The sequence below is a fragment of the Anarrhichthys ocellatus genome, unplaced genomic scaffold (assembly GCF_004355925.1).
Source record: "Anarrhichthys ocellatus isolate YVR2014 unplaced genomic scaffold, GSC_Weel_1.0 scaffold1, whole genome shotgun sequence".
NCBI lineage: Eukaryota > Metazoa > Chordata > Actinopteri > Perciformes > Anarhichadidae > Anarrhichthys > Anarrhichthys ocellatus.
The window spans coordinates 16,587,455-16,614,298 of record NW_022280031.1 but is presented as its reverse complement, the minus strand read 5'-3'; the positions used below and the strand labels follow the sequence as shown (position 1 = coordinate 16,614,298).

General features: G+C 40.9%; 2 protein-coding genes across 2 annotated transcripts in view; one reads left to right on the top strand and one right to left on the bottom strand.

Moving 5' to 3' along the window:
* Positions 1-26,844, bottom strand: part of stab1 (stabilin 1) — a 68,320-nt gene that overhangs the window by 33,805 nt on the left and 7,671 nt on the right. Inside the window, exons 9-38 of the mRNA XM_031852093.1 lie at positions 26,644-26,780; positions 25,870-25,997; positions 25,029-25,105; positions 23,644-23,766; positions 19,492-19,629; positions 19,072-19,143; positions 18,836-18,949; positions 18,387-18,440; positions 17,767-17,847; positions 17,493-17,651; positions 17,030-17,092; positions 16,302-16,394; positions 15,747-15,833; positions 15,544-15,655; positions 12,966-13,152; positions 11,801-11,894; positions 11,431-11,589; positions 11,023-11,118; positions 9,833-9,931; positions 9,161-9,208; positions 8,677-8,810; positions 8,212-8,323; positions 6,224-6,301; positions 5,851-5,952; positions 5,654-5,758; positions 4,445-4,579; positions 3,653-3,781; positions 2,525-2,578; positions 2,201-2,314; positions 958-1,153 (exon numbers count right to left, since the gene is read on the bottom strand). Of these exons, the coding sequence (XP_031707953.1) occupies positions 958-1,153; positions 2,201-2,314; positions 2,525-2,578; positions 3,653-3,781; positions 4,445-4,579; positions 5,654-5,758; positions 5,851-5,952; positions 6,224-6,301; positions 8,212-8,323; positions 8,677-8,810; positions 9,161-9,208; positions 9,833-9,931; positions 11,023-11,118; positions 11,431-11,589; positions 11,801-11,894; positions 12,966-13,152; positions 15,544-15,655; positions 15,747-15,833; positions 16,302-16,394; positions 17,030-17,092; positions 17,493-17,651; positions 17,767-17,847; positions 18,387-18,440; positions 18,836-18,949; positions 19,072-19,143; positions 19,492-19,629; positions 23,644-23,766; positions 25,029-25,105; positions 25,870-25,997; positions 26,644-26,780 (3,280 nt within the window). The remainder of the gene's footprint in view (positions 1-957; positions 1,154-2,200; positions 2,315-2,524; positions 2,579-3,652; positions 3,782-4,444; positions 4,580-5,653; positions 5,759-5,850; positions 5,953-6,223; positions 6,302-8,211; positions 8,324-8,676; positions 8,811-9,160; positions 9,209-9,832; positions 9,932-11,022; positions 11,119-11,430; positions 11,590-11,800; positions 11,895-12,965; positions 13,153-15,543; positions 15,656-15,746; positions 15,834-16,301; positions 16,395-17,029; positions 17,093-17,492; positions 17,652-17,766; positions 17,848-18,386; positions 18,441-18,835; positions 18,950-19,071; positions 19,144-19,491; positions 19,630-23,643; positions 23,767-25,028; positions 25,106-25,869; positions 25,998-26,643; positions 26,781-26,844) is intronic.
* LOC116386107 (tripartite motif-containing protein 35-like) lies at positions 20,300-23,300 on the top strand. Its single transcript, XM_031852105.1, has one exon. It carries the CDS (start codon positions 20,554-20,556, stop codon positions 21,946-21,948), a length of 1,395 nt encoding a protein of 464 aa, XP_031707965.1. The 5' UTR covers positions 20,300-20,553; the 3' UTR covers positions 21,949-23,300.

The following is a 26,844-nucleotide window of genomic DNA, read 5'->3' as shown; positions in this document are numbered from 1 at the left end:
CACACACACACACACACACACACACACACACACACACACACACACACGTTAAAAGTGACAGCATTTCCTCCGAGTATTAATCTCTTATGTTAGAAAAATAACTAATCTGCTAAAAGGCTTCCTAGCATCATCAGTTAACATCACAGTTTTGTTGATTATTAGTGTTGCTGGTTTGTTAAAACCGTAGGTTTGTAAGCCTCACAAGTTTCATGGGTTTGTTTCATGGGTCTCATTTTTTTAGTCACTTCCCAAAGCTCATGACTATAAATGAGAGGCGGAATGACATCTCTGCCATCCGGTTCAGCTCCCTCTTCACCACAATCGTCCAGTTTAACGCCAAATGACGGGCGAATTCACAAAGAATGGATTGCTGCCACTGAATAGCTCCATGAACTGCACATCACTTGCAACCACTCTGTGCCCCGTCTCAAGGACCGGTTCATTTGAGATGTTGCACTAAATTTATTGTGCAAATGATATAACAGCGCAAATACATTTTGTAATTTTCACTTTTTTTGCATCTGATTGCAATTATCCATGTTGCAAAGTACAGTATAGTAAAGTAAAGTAAAGTAAAGTATAGTATAGATAGTATATATAGTGAGCTTGAGGTCAATGTGTGGGTTGTGAGGGGGAGAATCAGCCTGAGCCAGAGGTCTCGTCTGGAGGGGCTTGCTGGAGAGCCACTTCCATCTCCGAGGTAATTAAGAGAGAAGAAAGGGCAAATTGTAAGCCCAGGATTTGGTAAAGGAGGGAGAAGGAAGAAATAATTTGTGTATTATTAACCTAATTCAGCACAGAGATGCTGTTTTCTTGTAGTAGGGGTGCATTTTACCCCGTGCAGGTGCTCTCTTTGTCTTATTTGTGCAGCTTTAGCAGCATGCAAAAGCTGCACAATCCCCTTTTTGTGAATTCGCCCCCCCTCGTTATCTTTGTTTGTGTGTGCATGTTCCTCACTGGAGGAGCAGTTGACTCCGTATCGTCCCGGCTCGCAGTCCTCGCACGCGGTGCCGTGGAAACCCTCGAAGCAACGGCACTCCCCGTTGCCGTGGTTACCGTCCTGACACTCCCCGTGATTGGAGCACCAGCTGCCGACGGCGCCGGGGCATCGGAAGCACTCGTGGCCGTAGTAACCGGGGCAGCAGGAGTGATCCTGCAGGACAGACGTCAGTATCTTTATTAGTGTTATTGTTCATTATTATCATCATAAACAGACCATAATAGAAAGAATCACAACTCTCTGATGTCTGTCAGCTGCTAACACTGCTGGAGAGTAATGATACCAACAAAGAAGAGTCTTTACAGTCTACAGGCTGCATTAATAATTGTATGTCCGTTTACAGTAAAAGTACACTTTCAACAATCTGCATGAATAGTTTTTATGATAATCTGAAGTGACATTAAGCATTTTATTTTTATGGACAAGAGCAACGAGTAACACTCGGATGAGAGAGGACGCTGAGCACTGATGGCTGCCGCTTCTCCTTCCGAATTTGAGCTTTTATCCCCTTCGAAAAGCGCTTATTAAATAAAATGCATTATTATTTATTATCATTACTCGAAAAATAAAATATTTTAAATACGTGTTTTTTTAAAGATGAAATCAATTGAAGTCAATTAATAACCTAAAACTAAAATTGGTTATAAGAATTAGATTAAGGTAATAAAATATAATTAAATTAAATTATTATAAAATATAATAGAAAATTATAAAATCCGTATTTAAGTTTCTTTTGAAGTTTCTCCTTTAAAATGTCTTAAAAAGTAAAGGAAGAAGAGAAAAACTGTGAATAATAAAACAAAAACATTGTACTCCACAATAATATTCAGCTGTGGTATTGGCAGCAGTTTGAGTAGTAACAGTAGTGGGAGTGTAGTAGCAGCTAGTAACACTTACACCAGCTAATTGTTGCAGGTATAGTCGTAGCATTTGCTGTCAGAGCAATAATATCACTACTAGTGTAAGTTCCATCAACAAAACAGTTGTCAAGAATATTTAAGGCCAACTGGACAAAAGTCAAAACCAGAGTTGAAAACAGGGTTGACTCTGAGTGAATGCTGACACTAAGAAGAGTCTGTAAATTAAAATGACTCCCAAATCAGAGCCAGTTCTCAACACCCGACCCAAACTACAGCACAGAGTAGTACTAGTAGTAGTTATAGTGGTAGAACTACAGTGTTGGTAGGAGTATCAGCAGACCGTGGTTAACCGAAGACATTTGAGGACACAGCCTGGCACGGACTTCCTCCTGACTCCGACTCGCTTCCTGTATTTACAGTTGGATCGCATGTTGGCCGGAAACTGCTCTCTGATCTGCAGCAGAAGACGTTAGAAACACAGTAGAAACCCAAACTGAGAGCTGTTCCAGAACGCAGGTACAATACAACTCTATCTTTATCTTGTCAATTAGAACCTGCTCAAACAGAAGTAAACACATGGCACATAGAAAAACTGATTTGTTCCAGCTGCACAGGTGTTCATGTTATTGTGTCCACCCCCTGTGAACCGAAACAGTTTTCTTACCGGTTTGTAGGTAAAAAGGCATCGAGGGGGTCCCTCACAGTCTGCGCACCTTCCCTGGAGACAAGGACAGAGAAGGAGGGACGGGGGGGTTAGAAGGAATAATCCATCCCGATGATAAACGTCTATCTCCACTGCCAATTTAATTACTTTGTCCTCAAGAGCTAATTAAATACTAGTGAATAATGCTTTAAATGCAAACAAACGGTTTAAATTAGACATTCCCCAGCCAGTAAATGCATTTATATGTGCTTCAAAAGGTAAAGTATAATGTGGTTATCTTTTGTCCACAGATGCTTCACTCTCTATAAAAAGCTTCTCCTTCGCTTCATGAAATCCAGCAGCCATCTCAAGGCAGCACAACACACGTCGATAAATCTGCAGCCTCTGATTTCTGATTTTAATTCTGCACATCATGCACGGCTGTTAACTATGTTTCTCTTGATTACATAGTAATGACACCAGGTTGCAGCTAAATAACCACACACATCAGCCTGGTGGGTTGGTGGCTGCTCGTCTATGTGGCAGACGTGAGATTACAGGAGACTCAAACATCCTGTGCATCAATCTCTGCTTTCCAATGTTCTTCTCAGCGAGTCTCATTTCATGTTTTATTTTTGAAAATGCATTATGGTGCAAACACTCCTGTCACATCAATTATGATAGGATGTGACGTGAGATACAGTCAAATTAAAACTGATACAGCATCTGATTGATGTGGTCGTATAAAAACGGCTTCAACAGCATTTTTTATAATCTATTTACAAAGCGGATAACTCTGGTGCTTGATTATGATTGGCTGAGACGCGGTCCAACCCCATGTCAAATGCTACATGAATTTATGTACTACACAAATGTGTGACCGCATTACAATAACACCACTGCGTCAATTAGTCCTAATCTTTAAAAAAAACGGTTTATGTATTTGTTGAGCCGTGTCGTCACTCATTGCCTCAGTTGTTTCAGAGCAGATTCATTAATCACCTCACCCTCTAATCTATAGTCACCTTCACCCAGCTGTCTATTGTTCTCTCCATCCATCCCGTCATTGATCCATTAATACATACATCTATCCCTCTTTCCATTTATTCATTCATCCCCCTTTCCATCCATCCATCCATCACTCCTTACGTTGACCTGCAGGGTGACCTGTTTGCTGCATCTGTTGCGGTGGATTTTCAGGACCTGAGGGAGGACTATGATGACGCCGTTCTGCGTCTCAGTTACAGTGCCGTCAAGGGGAACGTCGTTCACAGCTGTCTGGAGGGTGAGAAGCAAATCAGACTCTTCACTCTGCCCGGCTGGTAAAGATGTGCACGTTAGAAGACCCTTTTATGTGTTCGCACATAATCTGTGATTCTTTTATATTTCACAAAACTTCTCATCTGTCAGTTTTTAGATTGACTTCCTTCTTTCTAGGGATCCATCGGTCTCAGTTTGTTTCTCGGACTAGAATTATCGATGACTAGGAAGCTTTAATTTCTGTCCACGTTTTGGTATCCTCACCTGATAATGAACTCTACTCAGTGAAGCGTTCATCACAGAACTGACAGTCCGCTGCTGAAAAGCATTTTATTGACAATCACTGTTGTCATAAAATCAAATTTAGAAAAACAAACGATAAAACATGAACCTTGTAAAAAGGGTGATAATAGTTTACTTGTGTCTTGTATTCATTTTGCGGTTCTGCAGCTGAATCTCATGCAACTTTGATCAAAAATGTCCACTGATGGATAATTTCTCTGCATTTTGATTTTCATAGAGATTCACTAAAACATATGGCTGCCTGGAAGGAAATCAATCTAAAACTTGACAGAAATGCAAAAGCAGAAGTGCATTCCTCTAATTAACAGACAAGTCTTCAGTGTTCTGGTGTGAAAAGCTTCTGGAAGGTTGGTCACATGACTGTCCAGCTGTTGTTACCTGGTTGTTGTCGTTTAAGTGGAACTGGACCTGGTAATCGCTGCCCAGCAGGGTGCTTTTCAGCGTGCCGTCAGACAGGTGGTCAGGGAAGAGCAGCTCGTTGAGAATCACGTGGTACTTGAACACATCAGAGTCCTGGACAAACGGACAGAGGACGTGAGTTTATGAATAATCAATCTCAGAACCCGTCGGCTGATTGGCAGCTGTGTTCATAGTTGGAGAAATCTACTGACCAATCAAAACTTATTTATGTGGAAATAAGAACGAGGACGTCTTCTTCATGAGCCAGAGAAATGTCTGAGTGTGGATGAGATGTTTGCAGCTGCAAGTCAACTTAAAGAAATCAACATAAAGTGTTAAGCCTGGCAGACCTGGTACGGGGCCTCATACCATGGATACAATAAATAGATTTGTAGAGTATGAAGTGTACACTGCCACTACAACCACAAGGATGCACAAAAGACTTAATATAATCAACAAATCATTTTACCAGTGGTGCCTGTGCAGTGACTTCAACTATTAAATGGAAGAAAAAAGGTCTTAAGGGAAATATCAGAAGTACTTCTTTTTCCTCTCGAGCCGTCTGGAGAGTTGTTGTCTGTGTTTGATTGACGGCAGCTAGCAGGCTGCCAGAATGTCGGTAACACCTTAGTGAACGAGCGACAAAGTAAACAAACCTGCTCCGCAGCCTTCGTATCATGTGCAGACCACTGTTGTCAGTGGTATTGAACAGTGAGGACAAGCCAGCATCTAACCGGGCTAACATTAACATGCTGTTTAATGTGCTGCAGCTCAGCAGCTAACTGGGTAAATGTTTGTTTAAAAAGCTGAGGTGCAGGACAAGACGTGTGTTCATGTTGGAGGTTAGGTAAGAAGGAGACTTTAGCAGGAAACTGCTGTCTGGCTCAGTGTGACCATCTGATTTGACTGTGATAGAAAGCTAATGTTGCTGCTTCATGCAGATAAGGTTCAAAATTAAGTGATTGGATTGGCTGTATGGAAACAAGTTTTCAATCCACGTTGACGGAGAACAAACGGTATTTAGTCAAACTAATGGTACCCACCATCTTGAAACCCCAAAATATACATTTCTCTTATTAGGTTTCAGATGTTTTTCTAAAAGGAGAACACTGAACAAGTGATTTACAGAGCAGGCTTTCATGTTGTAGCATCCATTTTTATGTTATTGCTCAGATCATCTGCACCTACCAGGAGGGAGGAGTTAGTCCTGCTGAGGTGCTGCCTGATGGCATCATCTGTTGGCAGCAGGAGCGTGAAATCAAACACACTCAGATCATCTGAGAGATTGAACATCTGTGAACACACGCACACACACACACAAAACATATTTTAAAAAACTAATAAGGTTGAACTCAGACAGAGAAACAGGCAGACAGATATCCTACCAGAGCGTGCTGTCTGAACAGAGTGAAGGTGGAGGAGGAGTTAAGGAAGGCCATCAGGGTGGGGGGCTCGGGGGGGATGTCTGAGCGGGATGGAGCCAGAATCTGATCACACACAAACAAACAAATAAACAAACAGACAAGAGTTTTAGTTCATTACATTTATTTGTCTCTGAAACTTTGTATTTATATTGTGTTAGAGGTCTAATTTAATTTCCTTGTAATCTACCTCCTGATCTAATGAACAGTCCTCTGATGAACAACCTGATGAAATCCCTCTAACAATTATACCAAATGACATTTTCCTTCTTCGTAAAGCTCTAAGAGCCAGTATGTTGTTTCCTCTACTGAGCGTCCTGGTCGTTGAGACTCTTACCTGGTCTATGACGTGGATGTAGCCATTGATTGCAGGCAGGTTGTGGGTGAGGATGGAGGATTTTCCAATGTGGATCCCCTGAAACAAACGACAACAGTTAAATACAGTGAACACTGGGTTTCCCATACATTGATATATTTGTGGCGGTCCGCCACAAAACCAACACTCATCGTCACATTTTGATTTTCTACTTTATTACTACCATATTTATCCCTGATAATGCTACATTTTGAACAACAAATCTGTGTTGAAATTGGCAGGATGAGAGCTAGTTTAGCTGTTAGCAGCTCCTTTAACAGGATTCAAATTATGAATTCAATTATGAAGCATTAAAAATTAGTATTTGGCAAAGGTAAATTCTAACATTATCATGATGTGTTCCAGCATAATCTTGTAAAATTTCGTTTTTTGCATTAATAGCAATATAAAATAGATAACTACCTCCATTTCATTGTCATTGTTGTGTTTTATGTTCATATATATACACTTTAGTATATATATTTATATTCATACATAGCAGTTAAATGTTTATGCTTACATCTGTTCGACTTTGTTGTCCTTGTTTTTTTCAGTTTATTGTATATTTCTGTATTTGTAGGTTGAGAGCAAATTAGTCAACTTAATAAAGCTGATTCTGATAATTGAGAGGGAAGTATGACTTGTTTAACTTCCTACGAAAACCAGTATGCAAATGGTTATAAAGAAGTGTATGTTGAAGTACGTGGGATTCATTGTTTTACTTTTGTTTCTTTACCGTGGTATTGTATTAGTATAAAGAATCATGGAATTTCCCTGCTATTGGCAACAACTATCTAATTTCTGACCCCAGCAGATCCACCACCACACATAGAATGTGATTCTGTGGGAAACACAGTTATGTGTGTCTATTTAACTCTGAACTAGGCCTGATAATATATCAGGTGAGATATTTTTGATAGAGTACCAAACACTCTCAAATTGCGTGTAATTAATGTCTGGTCTGCTGAGGCGGCAGTTCATTACGCAGTCTACACCTGGAGCTGAGCCCTCAGGTCTGTGTGAGCGAAGCTGAGCATTCATCTGAGATCAGAGGTCAGAAAATAACTATCATGTGATGCTGCATAGACGTATTCAATAATGAACAAGAGTTTAAAACATTCACAGCTGCTGCAGTTCAACTTCACCTGAGAAAAACTGTATACATATAATACAGCCTAACGTGTAGGTCTATTTATACAATAAGAGCCATTTAAAAGGTGCAATGTGTAAATTAATTAACATTATAAACAGTATATGAAGAGCTAGTGAGTCATTGTAGCGTCCAGTCTATCTTAATGAACCAACTGTTCAGTAGTGGAAAAGGTATGGTTTAGACTTAAAGACGATACTTTGTGTTAGTTTCAGTTTTAGTCAGACTTTGTATGGAATTATTTTACACAAGAGCACATGCACACAGCAAAAGCTGATAAGGAACCCAGTTAAATGTGTACATGACCCCAAAAAAAAAATCTGCGTTCTCTGAGAGAGATGTAGCTGGAAAACCATGTTTCTCGTTTACGTGATGTTTAAGAAATCCGTTTATTGAGGAAACCCAACAGTAACTTGTGCTCACCGACCATATCTAGCTGCCTGTGCTATAGACTCTGCACAGATGTGCTGGTTGGATTGCCACACTGTCAAGAAGTGATGGTTCCAGCATTGAACTCCCCTCAAACCGCAAACTGTGGTCTCGACATTTGCAAGTTTTTCTATGATACACTATCAAGATATGTGTAGCCTACATTTCAAAAAATCCTGTTTTTATTTAAACGCCATCCAACAATCAGCACTTCACAAAGGAACCTGGCACTAACAATGAAGCAGACACCCTCAACACATCTGTGGTATTTGCACCTACACTCTTCAGAGGTGGAGCACTTTACACACAAAACTGATCCTCGCAAATTGCGTGAATTATAGTAAATCCACCAAAACGTGAAGTCTGTCTGTCACAATTCCCCCATTCTTACCCCGCTGCTGTTGCTGATCTCCCAGTCGGTGGGGGGGTTCAGGGTTTGCAGCCTGTGGCCCACCATTCTGGCCAGGTCTTCTATGGAGTAGATCCCCGGTATGATATGGGCCCTGCAACCAGAGAGAGCAAAGAGGAAACGGTTACGACTCATTTCACTGAACACAAACTCACAACTTGATCCGGGGATATTGTGGCTTCAAGCTTAAAGGCTCTGTGTTTCATCCAGTTTAATGCTCCACAGGTGAACAGTGTCGTAAAATATTTACACAATATCAGATCAGGTCAAACTTCCTGATAATACATCCCAGTGTTTCTTGGGAAATCAATACAACACAACAATAAAAATGTTGTTTTGAGCTGATGATGTTATAAGATTAGCAACACAGAGTTTAATTTTACTGCGTCCCTGAGCTTAGTGAGAAACATTTGAGTGTGCGTCTGATCAGCGTGTGAGGTGACTGACCGCAACAAGTGAGGCAGGTGGTGTCTGCTGGACCAGAACTTGTCCTGAGCTGAAGTCATGTTCCTCAGAGCTTCTCTGGACGGAACCAACACTGTGAGGTTCCCGAGCAGGTCGTCAGAGAGGTGACTGTACGTCTGACAGCACACACACACACAAATACAACTATATTATCTTTAGTGTTGAATCATTTGTTAAAACACCGACCATGTCACATTACTACAGCAGCTACATCTACATTGAAAGAAAAAGATTTACAGCCTGTTTTTATGGTTTTGGCTGATTTAACATACCAGAAGCTACGAGTTAATTGAGATTAGACTAAATAACTTTATAACTCCCCACCTGGTAATCTAGTTTGGTCTAAATGCAGCTTAGTTTGAACAAAGTGTGGTAGTTATGCTAGAACTACAGGATAAACCACACAGTGCAAAACTTGAATAAGCGAGTAACGAGAGTGTAGAGCAGTGAATCTGTTTTTACACACCTGAGTCAGTCGGTAGAAAGTGTACAGCTTCGGGTTCATGTCCAGCTCCTACAAGCACGCACACACACACAGAGTTATTATGGTATGTAGTTTGTCTGGTCACTGTAGACGAATCTGGGTTGTAGTATCAGCATACGAAACATTCAGGTAGCAGCTTCTTATTTTTCACTTTCTCCTGTTAAAATGACAAACGTCCCAGGCGATCGGCTACCAGCTGTTGCTAATTAACTTTAATTCCGTTAATAACTTGATATTAGGCCACATGGCTGTTGTCAGGTTTGTATGTCTGCACTCTGCAAAAGACCCTCAGAGTGTTTTTTGTACTTTCAACAACTCCAACAGAGTGAGACGTTTTCTCGTTGGTGGATCACTTCACGTCAATTTCAGGAGTCCCATTCTCCGTTTTATATCTTCCGCTGCTACGTACATGTAAGAAATTAATAAGACTTGGTATCGGCAGGCAACCTATATTTAAGATAATATTTTTGGGCATTTTCTCCTACATCTGACAAAGGACAGTGTGGAAATGGGTGAGAGAGAGAGAGATGGGTATGACATGCAATAAAGGTCCCTAACAAGGCGCTCCCAGATGAACAACAAGGGCTCAGGACTAGGGCCAAAAAAAGAATTTGAGACGCCCCTATATAGTGTCACACTGGTCTGAATACTTACCTCCAGTATTGTCCCGTAGCAGATAGTTCCGTCTCCTGTGTAGCCGTCAGGACAGGTACAGGTGTGAGCCCCGTCCACCTTAGAGAGCTCACACTTCGCCTGACAGAGAATGCAGCAGAAAGGAATCATGAGAAATACCGAGGCCGCAGCAATTACACAACACTGATCAAATCTCTGTTTACACTCTTAAACCAAGTAAACATGTTGCACAGGAAATTCTTCAGATGAAGAAGAATCAGAACTTAAATGTCTGCACGTCTGGGAATTATATGTGAAAAAAGGTCAAAAGCAGCAAGTATTTTCCAGAAACAATGTCCTGGTAACTCCACAGACACGAGTCTCTGTCTCTGACCAAAAATGTGTTTTCTGAGGTCACAGTGACTTTAATCTTTGACCACCAAATTCTAATCAGTTCATCCTTGAGTCCAGGAGGTCAGATGTAATGAAATTCCCTCCAGGCGTTCCTGAGATATCACATTCACCAGAATGAGACGGTCTGTGAGGGAATTTCCCCTGCGGTGATAATGATTGGCTCAATAGCGCGATGTGCAGCATTATTACCTTTTTTTCTTTGCAAATTACTTAATTTATCCTGATTTTAATGACATGTAAATGGCGTTATTGGTGGGCTATTTTTATGTGTATTGTTGAATTTGAATGAGAAAGACGATTCATGGTAACTGTTAAATTTGCAATTGGATTGCGCAGTAAAAGATGACGCGAGTGCAGCATTTTAACCAAAGTTTAACATGTTTAAACTTTTTGTGACAGCAAATGTGCAGCACAGAAGGGACGCTCAGCACCTCATCACGCTGCTTGCGTTTGTAGCGTAGTGTAAATATGTGCAGCTCCCATTGCAAAAAAGACATTTTTTAACATGAACATAGTGTTTGTTGCTGTTGCTTGCCATCACGTGCGGCTTGTCATAAGGGCGGTATTGCAATGATATAATATATTATTTGTAAAGTTTAAGCAGGTTTGTGGAGCCTCTCTCAACGTGTTGTTTTGCTGGAGACGTGTTTCATAACTAGAGGTGATGAGTTTAAAGTTAGCATGACGCATCCTTTAAATCCTCAGTGAATAAAACCAAATCACTCCTCATGGCTGACATGATATTTGACACACATACTTATATATACACATACTACGTGTGTGTGTGTGTGTGTGTGTGTGTGTGTGTGTGTGTTTACCAGGTCATGGCAGCCTCCATTGTTCTTGAGGCAGGGATTAATGATGTCACACACAATACCGTCACCCATGTAACCTGTTTTACAAACACACTCACTCTGCAAACACAGACAGACAATCAGACATACACATAAACAAACAGTACTTTTATTGACAGTCAGACAGCTGATTAGTAACTAATTAATAAATGAATAGAAAATAGGAGCTGATGACAATAGAAGAGAATATGTGGATCATTTGTTAAAGTAAAGGTGTGAGACAGAAGAACAGCTGGGTTAATGGGACAAGGCATCCCAAACAGGGACATAACAAAGGAAAGGAACACATTTTTAATAAGTTGTAGCCGTTTAGTTAACGACCATCAATGATTAATGATTCTTATTATCCATCATTAATTGTTAGTAACCGACCTGTCCAGGTCCGATGTGGTTACAGTCGGCGTTGGGGCTGCAGCCTCCTCCACTCTCCAGCTGACAGTTGTTGATCTCCACACACACTCTGCCGTCACCTGTCCAGCCCTCTATACACACACACGACGCGTTACCTGGACCCACATACACACACTCTGCCTGTAGTGAGGAAGGGAGAAGATGCGTTATAAAGTAGATACATCTTCAGTTTTATAAAAAGACCGAAGGTTGAATAATAAATAGTTTGCAACAACACAGAAACTGGCAGTTTACCAATATTATATATTTGATATCTGCTGATGAATCATTAATTCTCTCACACTCACACACACACACACACACACACACACACACAAGCAGTAAGTCTCACGTTGGAGTGACAGCCTCCCCGGTTGCTCTTCAGGCAGGGGTTGATGGGAGAACAGGAGTGACCGTCACCATCATATCCATCCCTACACAAACACCTGGTGCAACACACACAAACAAAGATTTTAATTAACAAACAAGCTGCAGTTAAAGTTCACTGAAACGTGACTCATGTTGTTTGTTTTGCAGAGAACTACAGAAGAATTGAGAGCGCTGCAGTGGTCCATGTGCCTCCGTAGTGAGGATGAGGCTGTACGCGAGGAATCTAAAAAAGCTAGAGCTGCTACTCTTGGTGAGAATGACACACAGGTTTCTCGCTGTCCAAACTGACACCAGCCCACAGTGTTGTCATGGTGCTTGACAGGTCTCAGAGAATCCTTTCCGACAAAAAGACGTGAGGTGGTTCCTTGACATCGCTTTGAGATATCTGGCTGGCAGGAAGCGAAGCCTCCACCAGTAATGTTAGCTAGCATTAACAGTTGGATGGAAACAAGACAAAGACTCTACAGCCATGCTGTATACAGTATATATACTGTATATTGCACATATTATTAATAGTATCTTCTCATATTTTATTGTATTTTCTTTTCTATAGTTATGCAGTACTTGCTTTTATCTATATTTCCTTTTTTGTTATTCACCAGAACACAAGGGCTAATTCCTATAATGAATCCTAGAGTCCAGGGGCGTGAAGTGGGGCCAATGGCCCCTTTTCCACTTCCAACCCACCAACTTCCAGCACCATTGCTTGGACCGCACCCATCTTCTTCTTGGCCCTAATTTTGATCTCAGCAACACACCTGTAAAGTTTGGTGACACCAAATCGGGTCAGGGGCGCAAAGTGGAGGGAACTATGGCTCCTTTTCCACTTCCTATCCCCCGGCACTACCTGTAAAGTTTTGTTGCTGTATCTGGCACGTATGTGATGCTATCGCACTGAAAAGAATCTGTCCACAGACAGAAATACAAACAGTATTCAAAACTGCTTCTGTAGTATTTCCTGTCAAGACCACATTTTGCCAAACTCACAAGGTGAAATCAGTACCAATAAAACTGACTTAAATGTGACTCAAACTAATACACACATTTTCGTTAAAAGATTAGAAATAAATCCAAATCAGGTGCCAAAATCAACACCATCAGTTGTAATAACAGTAGTAGTATCTTACCTGGTATGCAGTCCTGTGTGTGTGCAGTATGCATGTATGTGGCAGTGCTCCTGCAGTCCGTCAGAGTTGCATGGCGTGGCCGTCTTGTCACAGTTTTCTCCAGAGTATCCTTCCATACAGGATCCTCTCCGACACACACCACCGCTGCCTGGACGGTTATCACACACACCGTGGACACAGCGGCACTCTGAAGACACACACAAACGCACATTATGTGAAAAAGCTACTCAGTCACAGTAGTGGATCAATGTCTCAAAATCTGACTGATGGAGGATTACTGTTTGTCAGGTACTCTGCTGGCAACAGGAGGCAAGACATTCATGGTCCCCAGAGGATTAATCCTACTGACTGGTCTTTCCACTATTGCCACCATGAGGTTGATATTTATGGTTGGCAACTTTTGGGTGCATTGTCAATAAATTTGGTACAGACATTTACGTGCCCCTCAGCATGAATTGAAATACCTGTGGTGATACTTTTTCTCTAGCTCCATCATACGGTCAAAATTATACTTTTTATAACCAAATAACTTCAAACTAATTACATTCCCATCAGCCTCGGCTCTACTTTGTGTTCATTGCTTATTAGTAAATGTTAGCAAGCTAACACGGTATATTAAGATGGTTGGCATGGTAAATATCAAACATGCTAATCAGCATGTTAGCATTGTCATTGCGGGCATGCTAGCTTTTAGCTCAAAGCGCTGCTGTGTCTCAAAGAGCCGCTAGCGGGGCTGTGTCCGAAATCCCTCCCAATTTACTATATAGTGCACTACAGGTGCTGGTCATATAATTAGAATATCATCAAAAAGTTGATTTATTTCACTAATTCCATTCAAAAAGTGAAACTTGTCTATTATATTCATTCATTACACACAGACTGATATATTTCAAATGTTTATTTCTTTTAATTTTGATGATTAGAACTGACAACTAAGGAAAATCCCAAATTCAGTATCTCAGAAAATTAGAATATTGTGAAAAGGTTCAATATTGAAGATACCTGGTGCCACACTCTAATCAGCTAATTAACTCAAAACAACTGCAAAGGCCTTTAAATGGTCTCAGTCTAGTTCTGTAGGCTACACAATCATGGGGAAGACTGCTGACTTGACAGTTGTCCAAAAGACGACCATTGACACCTTGCACAAGGAGGGCAAGACACAAAAGGTCATTGCAAAAGAGGCTGGCTGTTCACAGAGCTCTGTGTCCAAGCACATTAATAGAGAGGCGAAGGGAAGGAAAAGATGTGGTAGAAAAAAGTGTACAAGCAATAGGGATAACCGCACCCTGGAGAGGATTGTGAAACAACCCATTCAAAAATGTGGGGGAGATTCAGAAAGAGTGGACTGCAGCTGGAGTCAGTGCTTCAAGAACCACTACGCACAGACGTATGCAAGACATGGGTTTCAGCTGTCGTATTCCTTGTGTCAAGCCACTCTTGAACAACAGACAGCGTCAGAAGCGTCCCGCCTGGGCTAAAGACAAAAAGGACTGGACTGCTGCTGAGTGGTCCAAAGTTATGTTCTCTGATGAAAGTAAATTTTGCATTTCCTTTGGAAATCAGGATCCCAGAGTCTGGAGGAGAGACACACAATCCACGTTGCTTGAGGTCCAGTGTAAAGTTTCCACAGTCAGTGATGGTTTGGGGTGCCATGTCATCTGCTGGTGTTGGTCCACTGTGTTTTCTGAGGTCCAAGGTCAACGCAGCCGTATACCAGGAAGTTTTAGAGCACTTCATGCTTCCTGCTGCTGACCAACTTTATGGAGATGCAGATTTCATTTTCCAACAGGACTTGGCACCTGCACACAGTGCCAAAGCAACCAGTACCTGGTTTAAGGACCATGGTATCCCTGTTCTTAATTGGCCAGCAAACTCACCTGACCTTAACCCCACAGAAAATCTATGGGGTATTGTGAAGAGGATGATGCGAAATGCCAGACCCAACAATGCAGAAGAGCTGAAGGCCACTATCAGAGCAACCTGGGCTCTCATAACACCTGAGCAGTGCCACAGACTGATCGACTCCATGCCACGCCGCATTGCTGCAGTAATTCAGGCAAAAGGAGCCCCAAATAAGTATTGAGTGCTGTACATGCTCATACTTTTCATGTTCATACTTTTCAGTTGGCCAAGATTTCTAAAAATCCTTTCTTTGTATTGGTCTTAAGTAATATTCTAATTTTCTGAGATACTGAATTTGGGATTTTCCTTAGTCGTCAGTTATAATCATCAAAATTAAAAGAAATAAACATTTGAAATATATCAGTCTGTGTGTATTGAATGAATATAATAGACAAGTTTCACTTTTTGAATGGAATTAGTGAAATAAATCAACTTTTTGATGATATTCTAATTATATGACCAGCACCTGTATATTTACTGCCATTTTTATTGAGAGTCCAAATTCTGAGCGTACACATTTATCCACTATATATAGTGCCCTCAAATATTCCACAATAGAATAAAAAAGTAGTGTATATATGGCTTGGACAATGCAATGCTCTGCTGTCAGGGAAGAAATAAAATGCTGATTGTTTGAACAGAAGTTGCTCTCCAAGTGAGGAGGAGATGTTACCTTCATCACACTTTTCTCCGTGCTTGGACGGATCCGCACAGATGTGGCATGCGACACCCTTGAGGCCTGGCTGACAGCTGCACGAGCCGTTGCCATAGATCCCGTCAAAACACTGCATGCGGTGAAAAATAAAATATAAATGCATAAATAAAACACGTCAGTTGACGCACGCTCCAGTGACAGAGCATTTGCATGTTGCTCACCGTTCCTTTGTCGTAGCAGGGATGCTGGAATCCTCCGATGCAGGGTTTACAGTCCGGACCGTAGAAACCTTTACAGCACTGTGCTACCTGTCAAACACACACACACATCAAAATTAAAACAGAAATATACTATATGTTATAGATTAATACTATCTCACCAATATATGACTGGTACCTGAACAGTAAAACCATCGACTGTGTCACTCGTAGTTCTTGACTATGAATCATTTCTAATGTGGGTCCTTGTTTGACTTAGTGCTACCTTCAAACAGCACATGTGACTTTGTGTTTTTATTTATTTTTTAATCTAACCAGTGAGATTAATACATTTTTATTTTTTGCTTAGTGTGATGCAAGTTAAAATGCTTCATATCCCTGAAATCTGTACAACCTTCAGTAAAATATTATGTAAGTCAATAAACCATAATAATTGATAAAGATTTTGAAACTGAAAGCTGAGGACAGTCAACACACTGAACACCTTCTTGTTAGAAGGCGCCATGACTTGTAAAGACAGAAGAAAAGTAGATGAATGAAGCTAAAACTAAGTCTCACCTTTTTGGTTGTGTTGCAAAATTTGGCGCAGCCTTTACTGATGGACATACTGTAACCCCCTTGGAGGTAATCACAGCCGATCTGATGACTGTCCTGGAGACAAACACACAGATTTGTTAGCTTTCTGTTCTCGTCCATATTGCCCGCTGAGTAGAAAAAAAACTATTGAGGCAACATCTGCGAACAAATTGCTGAACTGAGCACATGATTTAGCTGAAATTTTAAAGCCCGACATCTGGAATATGGATCGGGCAATCCGAACAAAAGCAGGGAATTATAATTCTTTGACAAAAAGAATGTAACACAGTATTTAATTGTCACACCAGGTGAATTAAAGCACAGACTAGTATCTGGAAAATAACCTACATTCCCATATTCTGTATTGAACAGACGGAAAAATAGCATGTTAGCAGATTGCTACAGCTCTTAGTATTTTATTTATGTGACATCAATTATAACCTGTGCTGTCATTCAGTGGATATAAATAACACATTACATCCTCATAACACTTTCTAACCCTCATCCTGTTTATTCTGAAGGTCAACGGTCACATACCAAATGTTATTGTTTACATGAACACAACTTTACTGAATGCTCCTACATATACATTTCACCTCACACTTTGCATAAGGATTTCCACATCAGTCGTATGTTTCTAACCCCCAGGGGGCTCTGCAGAAGAGAACAGAATAGAATGGAAATGTTGCAGTAATAATGATGTGTTTTACCATTTCAGTGGTGCCACCTGGACATTCAGTCTCATGGAGGTAACGGCAGGAAACACATGGACCCTGAAAACACACAAACACAGAGAGAACGAAGTTAGCGTTACTGTTAGCTGAAACGTCATTTGGTTTTTGTCTGTCGTCGTTTATTACAAGTCGAGCCTTCTGAAGTCAGAGCCCAATCAGTTTCAATAACTTTTCAGCAGAAACTTTGACCCAGGTTTAAATGTCAAAACGATGCACAAATTATTCCAAGCAAACCATGTTAGCCTGCTAAATCGAAAAAGTGTAGCTGAACCAAAAAATGTTTTAATCTGACAATTGTGTGTGTAAAATATAAATTAGCCAGCTAATGTTAGCCACTGTTGGACTCCTCTATATATTGGCCTGTTGTCTCTGCAGTCTGTGTGTGTTGCTGTTTGTTGGTGCAGAGTCTGATTTTGACTCTCGGCCTCGCTCGGCTCACCAAGGTGATTTTGCTCTCGATGACATCACAGCGATGAGGAAGGATGGGGAGGATGGAGGGCGGGAACAGAAGCCCGTCAATCATATGGATGATCCCGTTGGACGCCACAATGTTGGTGCTCGCCAGACGGACGCCCTTTTCGCCCAGTAGGATCTCACCCTGGAGAAAGAAAAGGAATGGATGTTAATGGAAACTGCTGATGTTCACTGTAAATTAGACAGGAAACAAGTCATATTATGAGAAGCACTGCCAAAAGCAAATCAGATGCACTTACATTGTTGGACACAGTGATGGTGACAAACTGATTGGCCATCGTCTGAATCCGCGGGAGAGTAGTTAACTCGTCGACTGTCAGCTGCAGACAGAAAAAAAAAAAAACTTTTATCCAAACATGTTTGACAGGAGAAACAACAATGACGATTTAGCTATTCTTAGTGCCTTAAAAAGGTGCTAAATTTGTAATTCAGAGCATTAATATAGCAGCAAACAACTTTTACTTTTACGCTGTTGGCTCTACCAGCACTGTTAGTGCTGGTAGCACCGTTAGCTGCTGTCCGTTAGCTGCTGTCACCATGTTGAGAGCCATGTGGAGGCAATGCCTCAATCATAGATATGCTCTGAATTTGGAATTTAGTACCTTTAACAGCAGCGGAGCTAAAATATAAAGTTTGTACTGATAAGAACAATGATATGATATTGCCTACGAAGATTTGTACGTTTAAGTGGCCTGTTAGATCATGAGACATCTTGCTGTGGACTATAGTGTTGGACAGAAAGTTATTTCTTTGTATGCCTTCTTCACAAGCAGAGTAAAAAAGACAAAAAGGAAGAAAGAACCAAGTATGGAAAACTGATAGATTGATGGAGGGTGCGTGGGTTGAACGGTTGTCTTACCACCGCCTGGGAGAAAACGTGATGTCTGAGAAGTTCCTGAAGTTTATGTTTGGCCTTGAAAAAGAGAAGAATGTCATTAAAAATGTCTGATAATCCTTGCATTAGCATAATGATAGCTAAAAGGACTAACAATTGGTAGCTGGGGTGGTAGAAATCATGTTAGGAAAATAAAGATCCTTTAAAATATAGAATATTAGTGGGGACATTTTTTAAGATTTACAGCTTCAATAGGTACCAATGGTTTTGGGGTTGAGAGCAACAGGGTCAGGAAGTTATAGAGTATTTGGTTTCAGACAAATACATAGTTGATTGTCGTCTTTTCATGGAATTCGTTGATAATAAGAAATATAGACTGTAAGCAGACTCATCATTTAAAGTTACCTGTATGTTATCTGCTCTGATAACAATTACACTCAACAAATGAAACCTTAAGTGCTAACTACACCTACTTCGTGCAGCATGTACAAGATGCTGCCGTCTCTGGATTTGTCCACAGCCTGGTTGGTGGGGACGAACACAGTCAGGGGACCAGGACCCCGAAACGGGGGCGGCGACCCGCAGTTCTACGAACACACACAAACACATCCGATTAAAGCAAAGGATTAAGCCTCGACATTGTTTTGGTAAGCTCTCACTGCCATATAGATGTCTGGTGTGATGTTATTGGCCTGAAGAAAATACTCACATCAACCAGAGACAGGAAGCGGTTGTATTTTTCATCCTTAGTCAGAATCTCTCTGATCGTCAGCTTAGCACACTGGACACAAGAAGAAGAAGATGATCGAATGGCCGACATTCACTTTTATGGAGTTTAATGCAGTGGACACACAGGTTAGCAGGAAACATCTAGTATACATTTAACTGTACTAAACAACACATCAATGCATCAAGGCAGATTTCTTTTTTAAATTAAACTAAAATACTGAGCACAAGAAATGCTCAAACTAAAATATTGGAAATGCTCAGAAAGTACATTTTCTGTGAGACACTATTTTGTTTCGTTCTGTTTGTTTAAAATGTTTTAGGTCAACCTCAGTGTAGATGTGGTATTTTTTGGGGTTTCGGGTAATTTTCCATATTTTGTTGAAGTGACCGTTTGACTCACCCGTTCATCACGAGGAGATTTGTCAGAAAGAGTGTTTGTGATTGGCCGGTCGATGATGTGGATGATCCCATTGGCTGCTGGCAGGTCCTCCTGGATGACGTTGTACAGTCTGCTGGGGTTGTCCATCAGGATGAACCTCTACGTCGACCAGAGAGCGATACAATCAGGGTTTATGCAGTTAAAAATATGTGAATGAAACTATTGACAACTGAGGGGGCAGCCAACATTATTGAAGTCCCAGCAACTACTGTGAGTCTGTGAAACCACGGAAACATCATTACTGTATAGTACAGTCTGTAGTGTGCGTCAAAACAATGAAATACAAAATATGACTTTTATGATTTGTAAAACTCATTTGCACATTCAGACACGGTGCTCTCATTGCACCACTGGTCCAAAAGCTCTCACAACAAATAGAAAGAAAAGACAGTTAAGATCCTACAAATGAAGCTCTAGTTTAATCAGGAAACTATACTTTTGCATGTCTGTAGTTTATTTCTCATACGTCTACCATTCACTCATCTCACACATCTCACTCATAATTTCCTTGCTGTCATTGTTTGCGGCTGTCAATCATGACATCAGCTGTTCTGATCAGCTGGTCTCTTCTATCTGATAGCACAGCTACACAATTACATTGTAAGCCTATCAACTTGTTGCTTTCTCTTTTGAAATAGGATCGTCTCTCTGCCTTTAGTACGTTTATGCTTGCAACACACACCCGTTATGATAAACATGAGCAATCAGGAGAAACAGCTTGATAAAGCTCCACCCTCTCTGTCGCAACACAGAACAACAGGAAACAGCTTTTACTTCCTTCTTGCTGAGAGAAGAGACACAGTAAAGAAGAGGCAGACAGTAATATTCGTCTCAACCCCAAAACTACCAGAGACCGCTGCAGCAGGGAACACTGGAATAACTGGAATACGGATTTCTTGCACTTTAACCTGCTGCTGATTTCACACAATGAACTGGGCGAGGTACGGCTCGAAGTGAAAGTAACTTTCTTGTCTGACTGACTACGTTCTGCTCGCTGCGTTTACAGCTTCACTCTGAGACAAAATGGCTTCCAGGTCGGACGAGGATCTCTGCTGTCCTGTCTGCATTGAAATCTTTAAAGATCCTGTTGTTCTGTCGTGTAGCCACAGCTTCTGTAAAGACTGTCTGAAGAACTGGTGGAGAGAGAAACGAATACAAGAGTGTCCAGTTTGTAAGAGAAGATCATCGAGGAGTGAGCCTCCTCGTAACCTGGCTTTAAAGAACCTGTGTGAGGCCTTTTTACCGGAGAGAGATCAGAGAGCTTCAGAGAGTCTCTGCAGTCTGCACTCTGAGAAACTCAGACTCTTCTGTCTGGACCATCAGGAGCCGGTTTGTGTCGTCTGCAGAGAATCAAGGAGACACAACAACCACAGATTCAGACCCATCGATGAAGCTGCACAGGATCACAAAGAGGAGCTCAAGAAATCCTTGAAGCTCTTAAAGGAGAAACTGAAGCTCTTTGAACAAGTTAAAGGAAACTGTGATCAAACAGCAGAACACATGAAGGTCCAGGTTGGACACACAGAGAGGCAGATTAAGGAGCAGTTTAAGAAGCTTCACCAGTTTCTAGAGGAGGAAGAGGAGGCCGGGATCTCTGCTCTGAGGGAGGAAGAGGAGCAGAAGAGTCAGATGATGAAGGAGAAGATGGAGGCTCTGATCAGAGAGATAGCAGCTTTTTCAGACACAGTCAGAGCCACAGAGGACGAGCTGAGAGCTGAAGACGTCTCATTCCTGCAGAACTACAAGGCTGCAGTGGAAAGAGTCCAGCAGCGCCTCTTGCTGGAGGATCCACAGCTGCTCTCAGGAGCTCTGATAGACGAGGCCAAACACCTGGGCAACCTGAACTACAACATCTGGGACAAGATGAAGGAGATGGTCTCATACACTCCTGTGATTCTGGACCCAAACACTGCCGACCAAGAACTAGTCGTGTCTGAAGATCTGACCAGTGTGAGATCTGGAAAACCACGACAGCTTCCAAAAAACCTGGAGAGGACCAAATTTTCCTGCTCCGTCCTGGGCTCCGAAGGCTTCAACTCAGGGACTCACAGCTGGGACGTTGAGGTTGGAAACAATGATGACTGGGAACTGGGCATGTTGGGAGAGAACACCCAGATGAGCGGACGTCTACAGTCTGGATTGTGGAGAATTTTGTTCTCCAACAGTAAATTCACAGCGTTCTCCACGTCAGATGACGAGAAAGCTCTGTCAGTGAAGAATAAACTCGAGAGGATCAGAGTTCATCTGGACTTTGACAAAGGAAAACTGTCATTCTCTGATCTTGATACTAACACACACATACACACCTTCACACACACCTTCAAGGACACCGTGTTTCCGTACATTTACACTGAGAACCACCTCCCACTGAAGATTTTACCAGTGAAGGTCTCTGTGATGGTGGAAAAGCCCAGTTAGAGATTATTATAATGGGTTTGAGAAATATAACATTGACCGTTTACCAAAGCATCTTCACTGAATGTCTTTGGTTGCATGAGGCCACCGGTTGCAATGCTGCATATTATGGCAATGTTGGATTTACAGGATTATTGCAGCAATGTGATGAAGCACTATGATTTTATTTTAACAAGTTATAATGTGTGTTTGTTCCTCAAGGAACATATTACTAAGCCAAAACAATTACTAGAATGGAAGGATGTACAATGGGAACATTGTGCTATGACTTTTGGTAGCAATGTGGCAGATATTTCTTGCTGAAATCACAAAGAAATTAGCTTTTCTTATTGCAAACAATGAAAAAGAGTTACTGCAGTTAGACGGAAAGATGATAAACCTATTGGCATACTGAACTAGTGAAATATTATATTCTGTGATGAGGGACTTTAAACCTCCAGTTTATAATAACTGATAATGATGATAATGATGATGATTATATAAATGTAAGGAGTGTCACATGTAACATGTGATTGACAGACTGGTCTGATGAGTCAAAAGTATAGCTTAATACTTAAATGATTAATGCAAATGGGAAATGTATATGGGAATGTAAATGAAAATTTTATAGTCATAGAACCTGTTAAAATCATTTAACTCACAATTATTTATCTATATTAATTTTTTTCAACTTCCGTGCTGATAAAACACCTTTCTTTCTGTACTTTACAACGAGGAATACAAACTTTTTTTTTGACAAATAATTTTTTTATGTTTAACAAAATAAGCTCTGTTGAATGCATCATGTTTAATATATAAATGAATGACTTGACTTAAACAAGATTATGAATCAGTAAGTACTCAGAAATGATTGATATTAGATAACAAGCCGTAGTAAAAAGAAAGCACCACTAGTGGGACTCCACAGAGCTGATCCTGACGATGCTGAACATTTAGGCGAGATGACAAAGCTCAAAGAGTCGTTATGAAGTTTAAGGTGGTGGGCGATGATCAAATTGTTTATAATGCTGAATTTGAGTAATAAAATGTAAAGCAGTGATGATGGTGATGAAGCTATTATTATGTTTTTTTATAGATACTATGACATTGCATCTTTACTTTATTTGTGTGATTCATTTCCTTTTGAAACAGGATGTTAGAACTGGACTATCGGTTATTAAGAAACTGTCAGTTGAGAAGACAGGCAGAAGGGTGGTATTAGTTTAAAATGTGTGTTATGCCATGTTAACAGTATGAGTGTCAACAAAACAAATTAAATGAAAATATCTAATGAAGCAGAAACCAAATCAATAAAATCTCTCTGGTTTTCTCTGGATTATTATGATTGTGGGACCAATAAAAATGAAGTTAATGAACATCCTTGAGATTATCTTCAAATATCTAGACAGTTTTAACATGTATACCTCATGAGGATTTTTCCATCACTGAAATATTAGTTCAATCTACAGTTTGGCTGCTGTGACTGCTAAACATTCAAACGACTGTTTTAAACCTGGAAGACGCTGGAAAAAGAAAAGAGGCTCTTCCAGTCACATCAGTTCATTAAAACTAAACACCGTCCTGTGAATTAATTATAAACCTTTATATTATACTTGTGAGTGAAAACAAAAGAAACTGGCACGCAGCTTTGTTTCAGGTCATTGACATCGAGTTCAAAGAGTTGTTAACAGGGTTGTTGAGTTTCAGAGCAGGTGTTACCTTGTTGTCTTTGCTCCTCCACATTGCTCCTCCGAACAGGTTGAAATCTCGTCCCTCCAGAGACTTGTAGAGGTGCTGACCCAGGATCAGATGGTTTTTACACATCAGCTCTTCATTAACACCCTGTAGAGACAAGTGTTGCTGAGTAGATATAATAATCTTCTTCGACTAGCTGTTGAAAAACAGGATAAGGGGGACATCTGCACACTCTCTTTTTAAAAATGTACAAAGTGAAAATGTTTAAATGCTCAAACAAAGCTGCAAACTGTGAATGAAGGGAATCCAACAGAAGTCCAACTGGTGCAACAAAAAAATACCTTTCACTCACAGCGAGACAAGATTTGAGATACACAATCATGATGTAACCTGGGATGGGTCAAAGTGTGTTTTGGGTCTTTTAACGTCAGACATCGTTTCTCAGGATTATTCAGAGGTCATAGGTGACATAGACACTCTTCTTTCTGGACACTGTTGCACAGGTAAATAAAAACAAACGTATTTGTGCAAGTTTGCCGTCTAAAGACATGTTTTTCTTCAGAATACAGAAGATTCAGTGCTGTTCAGCAATGCGCCATAACTTGAACTATTGATTCTATCTAGTCGAGATGGAAACCTTTCAAGTCTGATGTTCACATTTACCCTTTATAGTCTGCAGGTCTCCTTTTTCTCCTTTACAGTTTCAAATTCTGGCTTTAAGCATCTAAAATGTCCAACTCAAGTTTCTATGGTTAACTCAGATTTCACGGTCGGTCGGGGTGTGGGTGTGTGGGGGGGTGTGTGTGTGTGTCCCCATAGGCCTCACACTCTGATTTGTTCTAGTTTGCACCGACCATCTGTCACTCCCGTTTTCAGGCCGAGCTGAAGGTGTGTGTGTGAGATGTGATGTGATCGGGACGGGCACAAGGCGACAAGAGAGCGTGTGTGAAATTTAAAATGTGTGATCATCTGACACTTGGTTTTATCGGCTGACACCGTTTCAGTATGTTTTGACGATTTAAGCTAAAAACCGAGCTACATTTTTGGGTGGACAAACAGACAAGAAGCAGCAGGATGTTAGTCATTTTCAGAGGAAGCCTGCTGCACAGCGAGGCATCAGAGGGGCTGAGAAAAGTTGTGGAAACCAGATGCATGTGTCCCACAGCACAGACCAAACAACAGAGTAGAGAAGTGTGGGGAGCTATTTTGAGCTAACTATGGTTAATGGGTTTTGTTCCCAACTGAAACGGCTCTGATTCACAAAGCTTAAATACTTTAAAGTTTCATAAATCTGTCGTTTGGTTACAATAATCCAGGAGACTCCTGTGTTGAGGAACATTAAGGAGATTATTAAAATAACACTTTGAAGCAGAGACAGGTGACACCAGACAGATAGACAGACGACCTACACTCAGAGGCGTTTTCAGCAGGGGGATGAAAGCTGTGAAGGGTCCTTTGTGACTCAGCAGCAGTGAACAGCCTCTCTCTGTAACACACACACACACACACACACACACACACACACACACACATATACCAAAAGGTCAAAGATCACAGAAAAGATACAAAATAGCTCCAGGTAGAGACAATTAGAAAAAGTAAATTTCTCTTGCATTCAGAATAACGTTAAAAATGTAATTATGTGGTGTCACATTAATGCTCGTTTATTTCACGAAGACACAGTATTCCCGTAGTTGTGCATTCATAAAAATTAGAGATGTTAAAATTGTCATAATTATCACATGAATTCTTGAGTTATGGCCAAAAATGTGTTTTGTGAGGTCACAGTGACCTTAGATCAAATTCTAATATATGATATTACATTAAAAATATAACTTTTATAGAAGCTCCGATCACGTTTAACGCCGATACCGATTGTCGGTGATTCATATCAGTTGATACAGGTCGTTGTTGGCTGCAGACAATTTTCTTTCACTGATGTTCCGAAAGAATATTTAAACTGCATCGAAGTCAGTGAAAACATTTTTTTTAAATTGATTAGGAAATAAAAAAATAATCTTGAAATTAGTAGTTTTGATGATTTATAATAAGCTGCTTAGAGCTAGTGTTAGGAAGTTAAACAGGTCAATATTCCGGTTGTAAAATCAATGTTATATAAACATCTCCAACAAACAACTGGGTCACCGGGCAGGGGGGATCCTCAAGGACCAATAAGTGCTTTACCCCTCTAAAAACAGCACAGTTCAGTATAACAACAGTATTTCCACAATGAATTTGAGGTTCTTTTACCAAACATGGCGACGGTTCCTGTCAGATTTTCTCTCTGGCTTCCAGTCCTGTCCAGCTCTATCAGCCGCTCCATCAGGTTACCGTAGCACCGGTGTCCGTCACCAATCTGACCCGCCTCACACACACACCTGGGGGGAAGGGGGTAACTGATGACACTATAACACACGTACATTCACACAAACCTGTTCAGACCCGGCACTGTCATGGGTATTGGGAGATCCGATCACAAGTGGCTCTAAAGGGACCAATTCCATCGACCAAATGCTTTGTTGTTTTAAACGATTTAATTTACTAACTCGTGCCGAGCAAATTAAGCATTTACAAAGATATAGACTGAGAATAAATGATTTATTCCACCGTGGCGCTCAAAGACTACTGACAACTTTTAAGGTGCAGTGTTTTCTTGCATGTTACTCAACGCATTATTTGATGTTGTGAATCAATCAAAACATCTTAATTGCCAGTATGACAACTTTGATTCTAGTCCTGGTCCAAGTTCTAGGTCCGAAAAGCAAAAGAGGGCCAGGAATATGGGTTCGGTTACAAATCTAGTTCAAGGGAGTAAAGATCTGTTTGTAATTCTGGTACTGGTGCTAGTTCTGGTTCTAGCTCTATTACTAGAGAACAAAAGAGAGACTAGTACTAAGCTGGTTCTAGATATGGTTGTAATGCTACAGAGCAAGACAGACAGAATAAGAAACTCATTCTGGGTCTACCTTCTGGTTCTAGTCCTTTTGTCTAGACCTGGACCTAGCTCTAGTTTTTGTGACTGACCTGGGTTGTCCATCCAGTTCAGTTTGACAGACAGCTGTGGGGTCGCAGGTGTTCGCTGAGCAGGCAGAGACCAGCTGACAACCAAACTCAGCGCTGCCACCTACAGGGGACATGCCAGACATGCACTCGCAGCTGGACTGACAGACAGACAGAGAGACAGATAAAGACAGTCAGACAGATAAAGACAGACAGACAGATAAA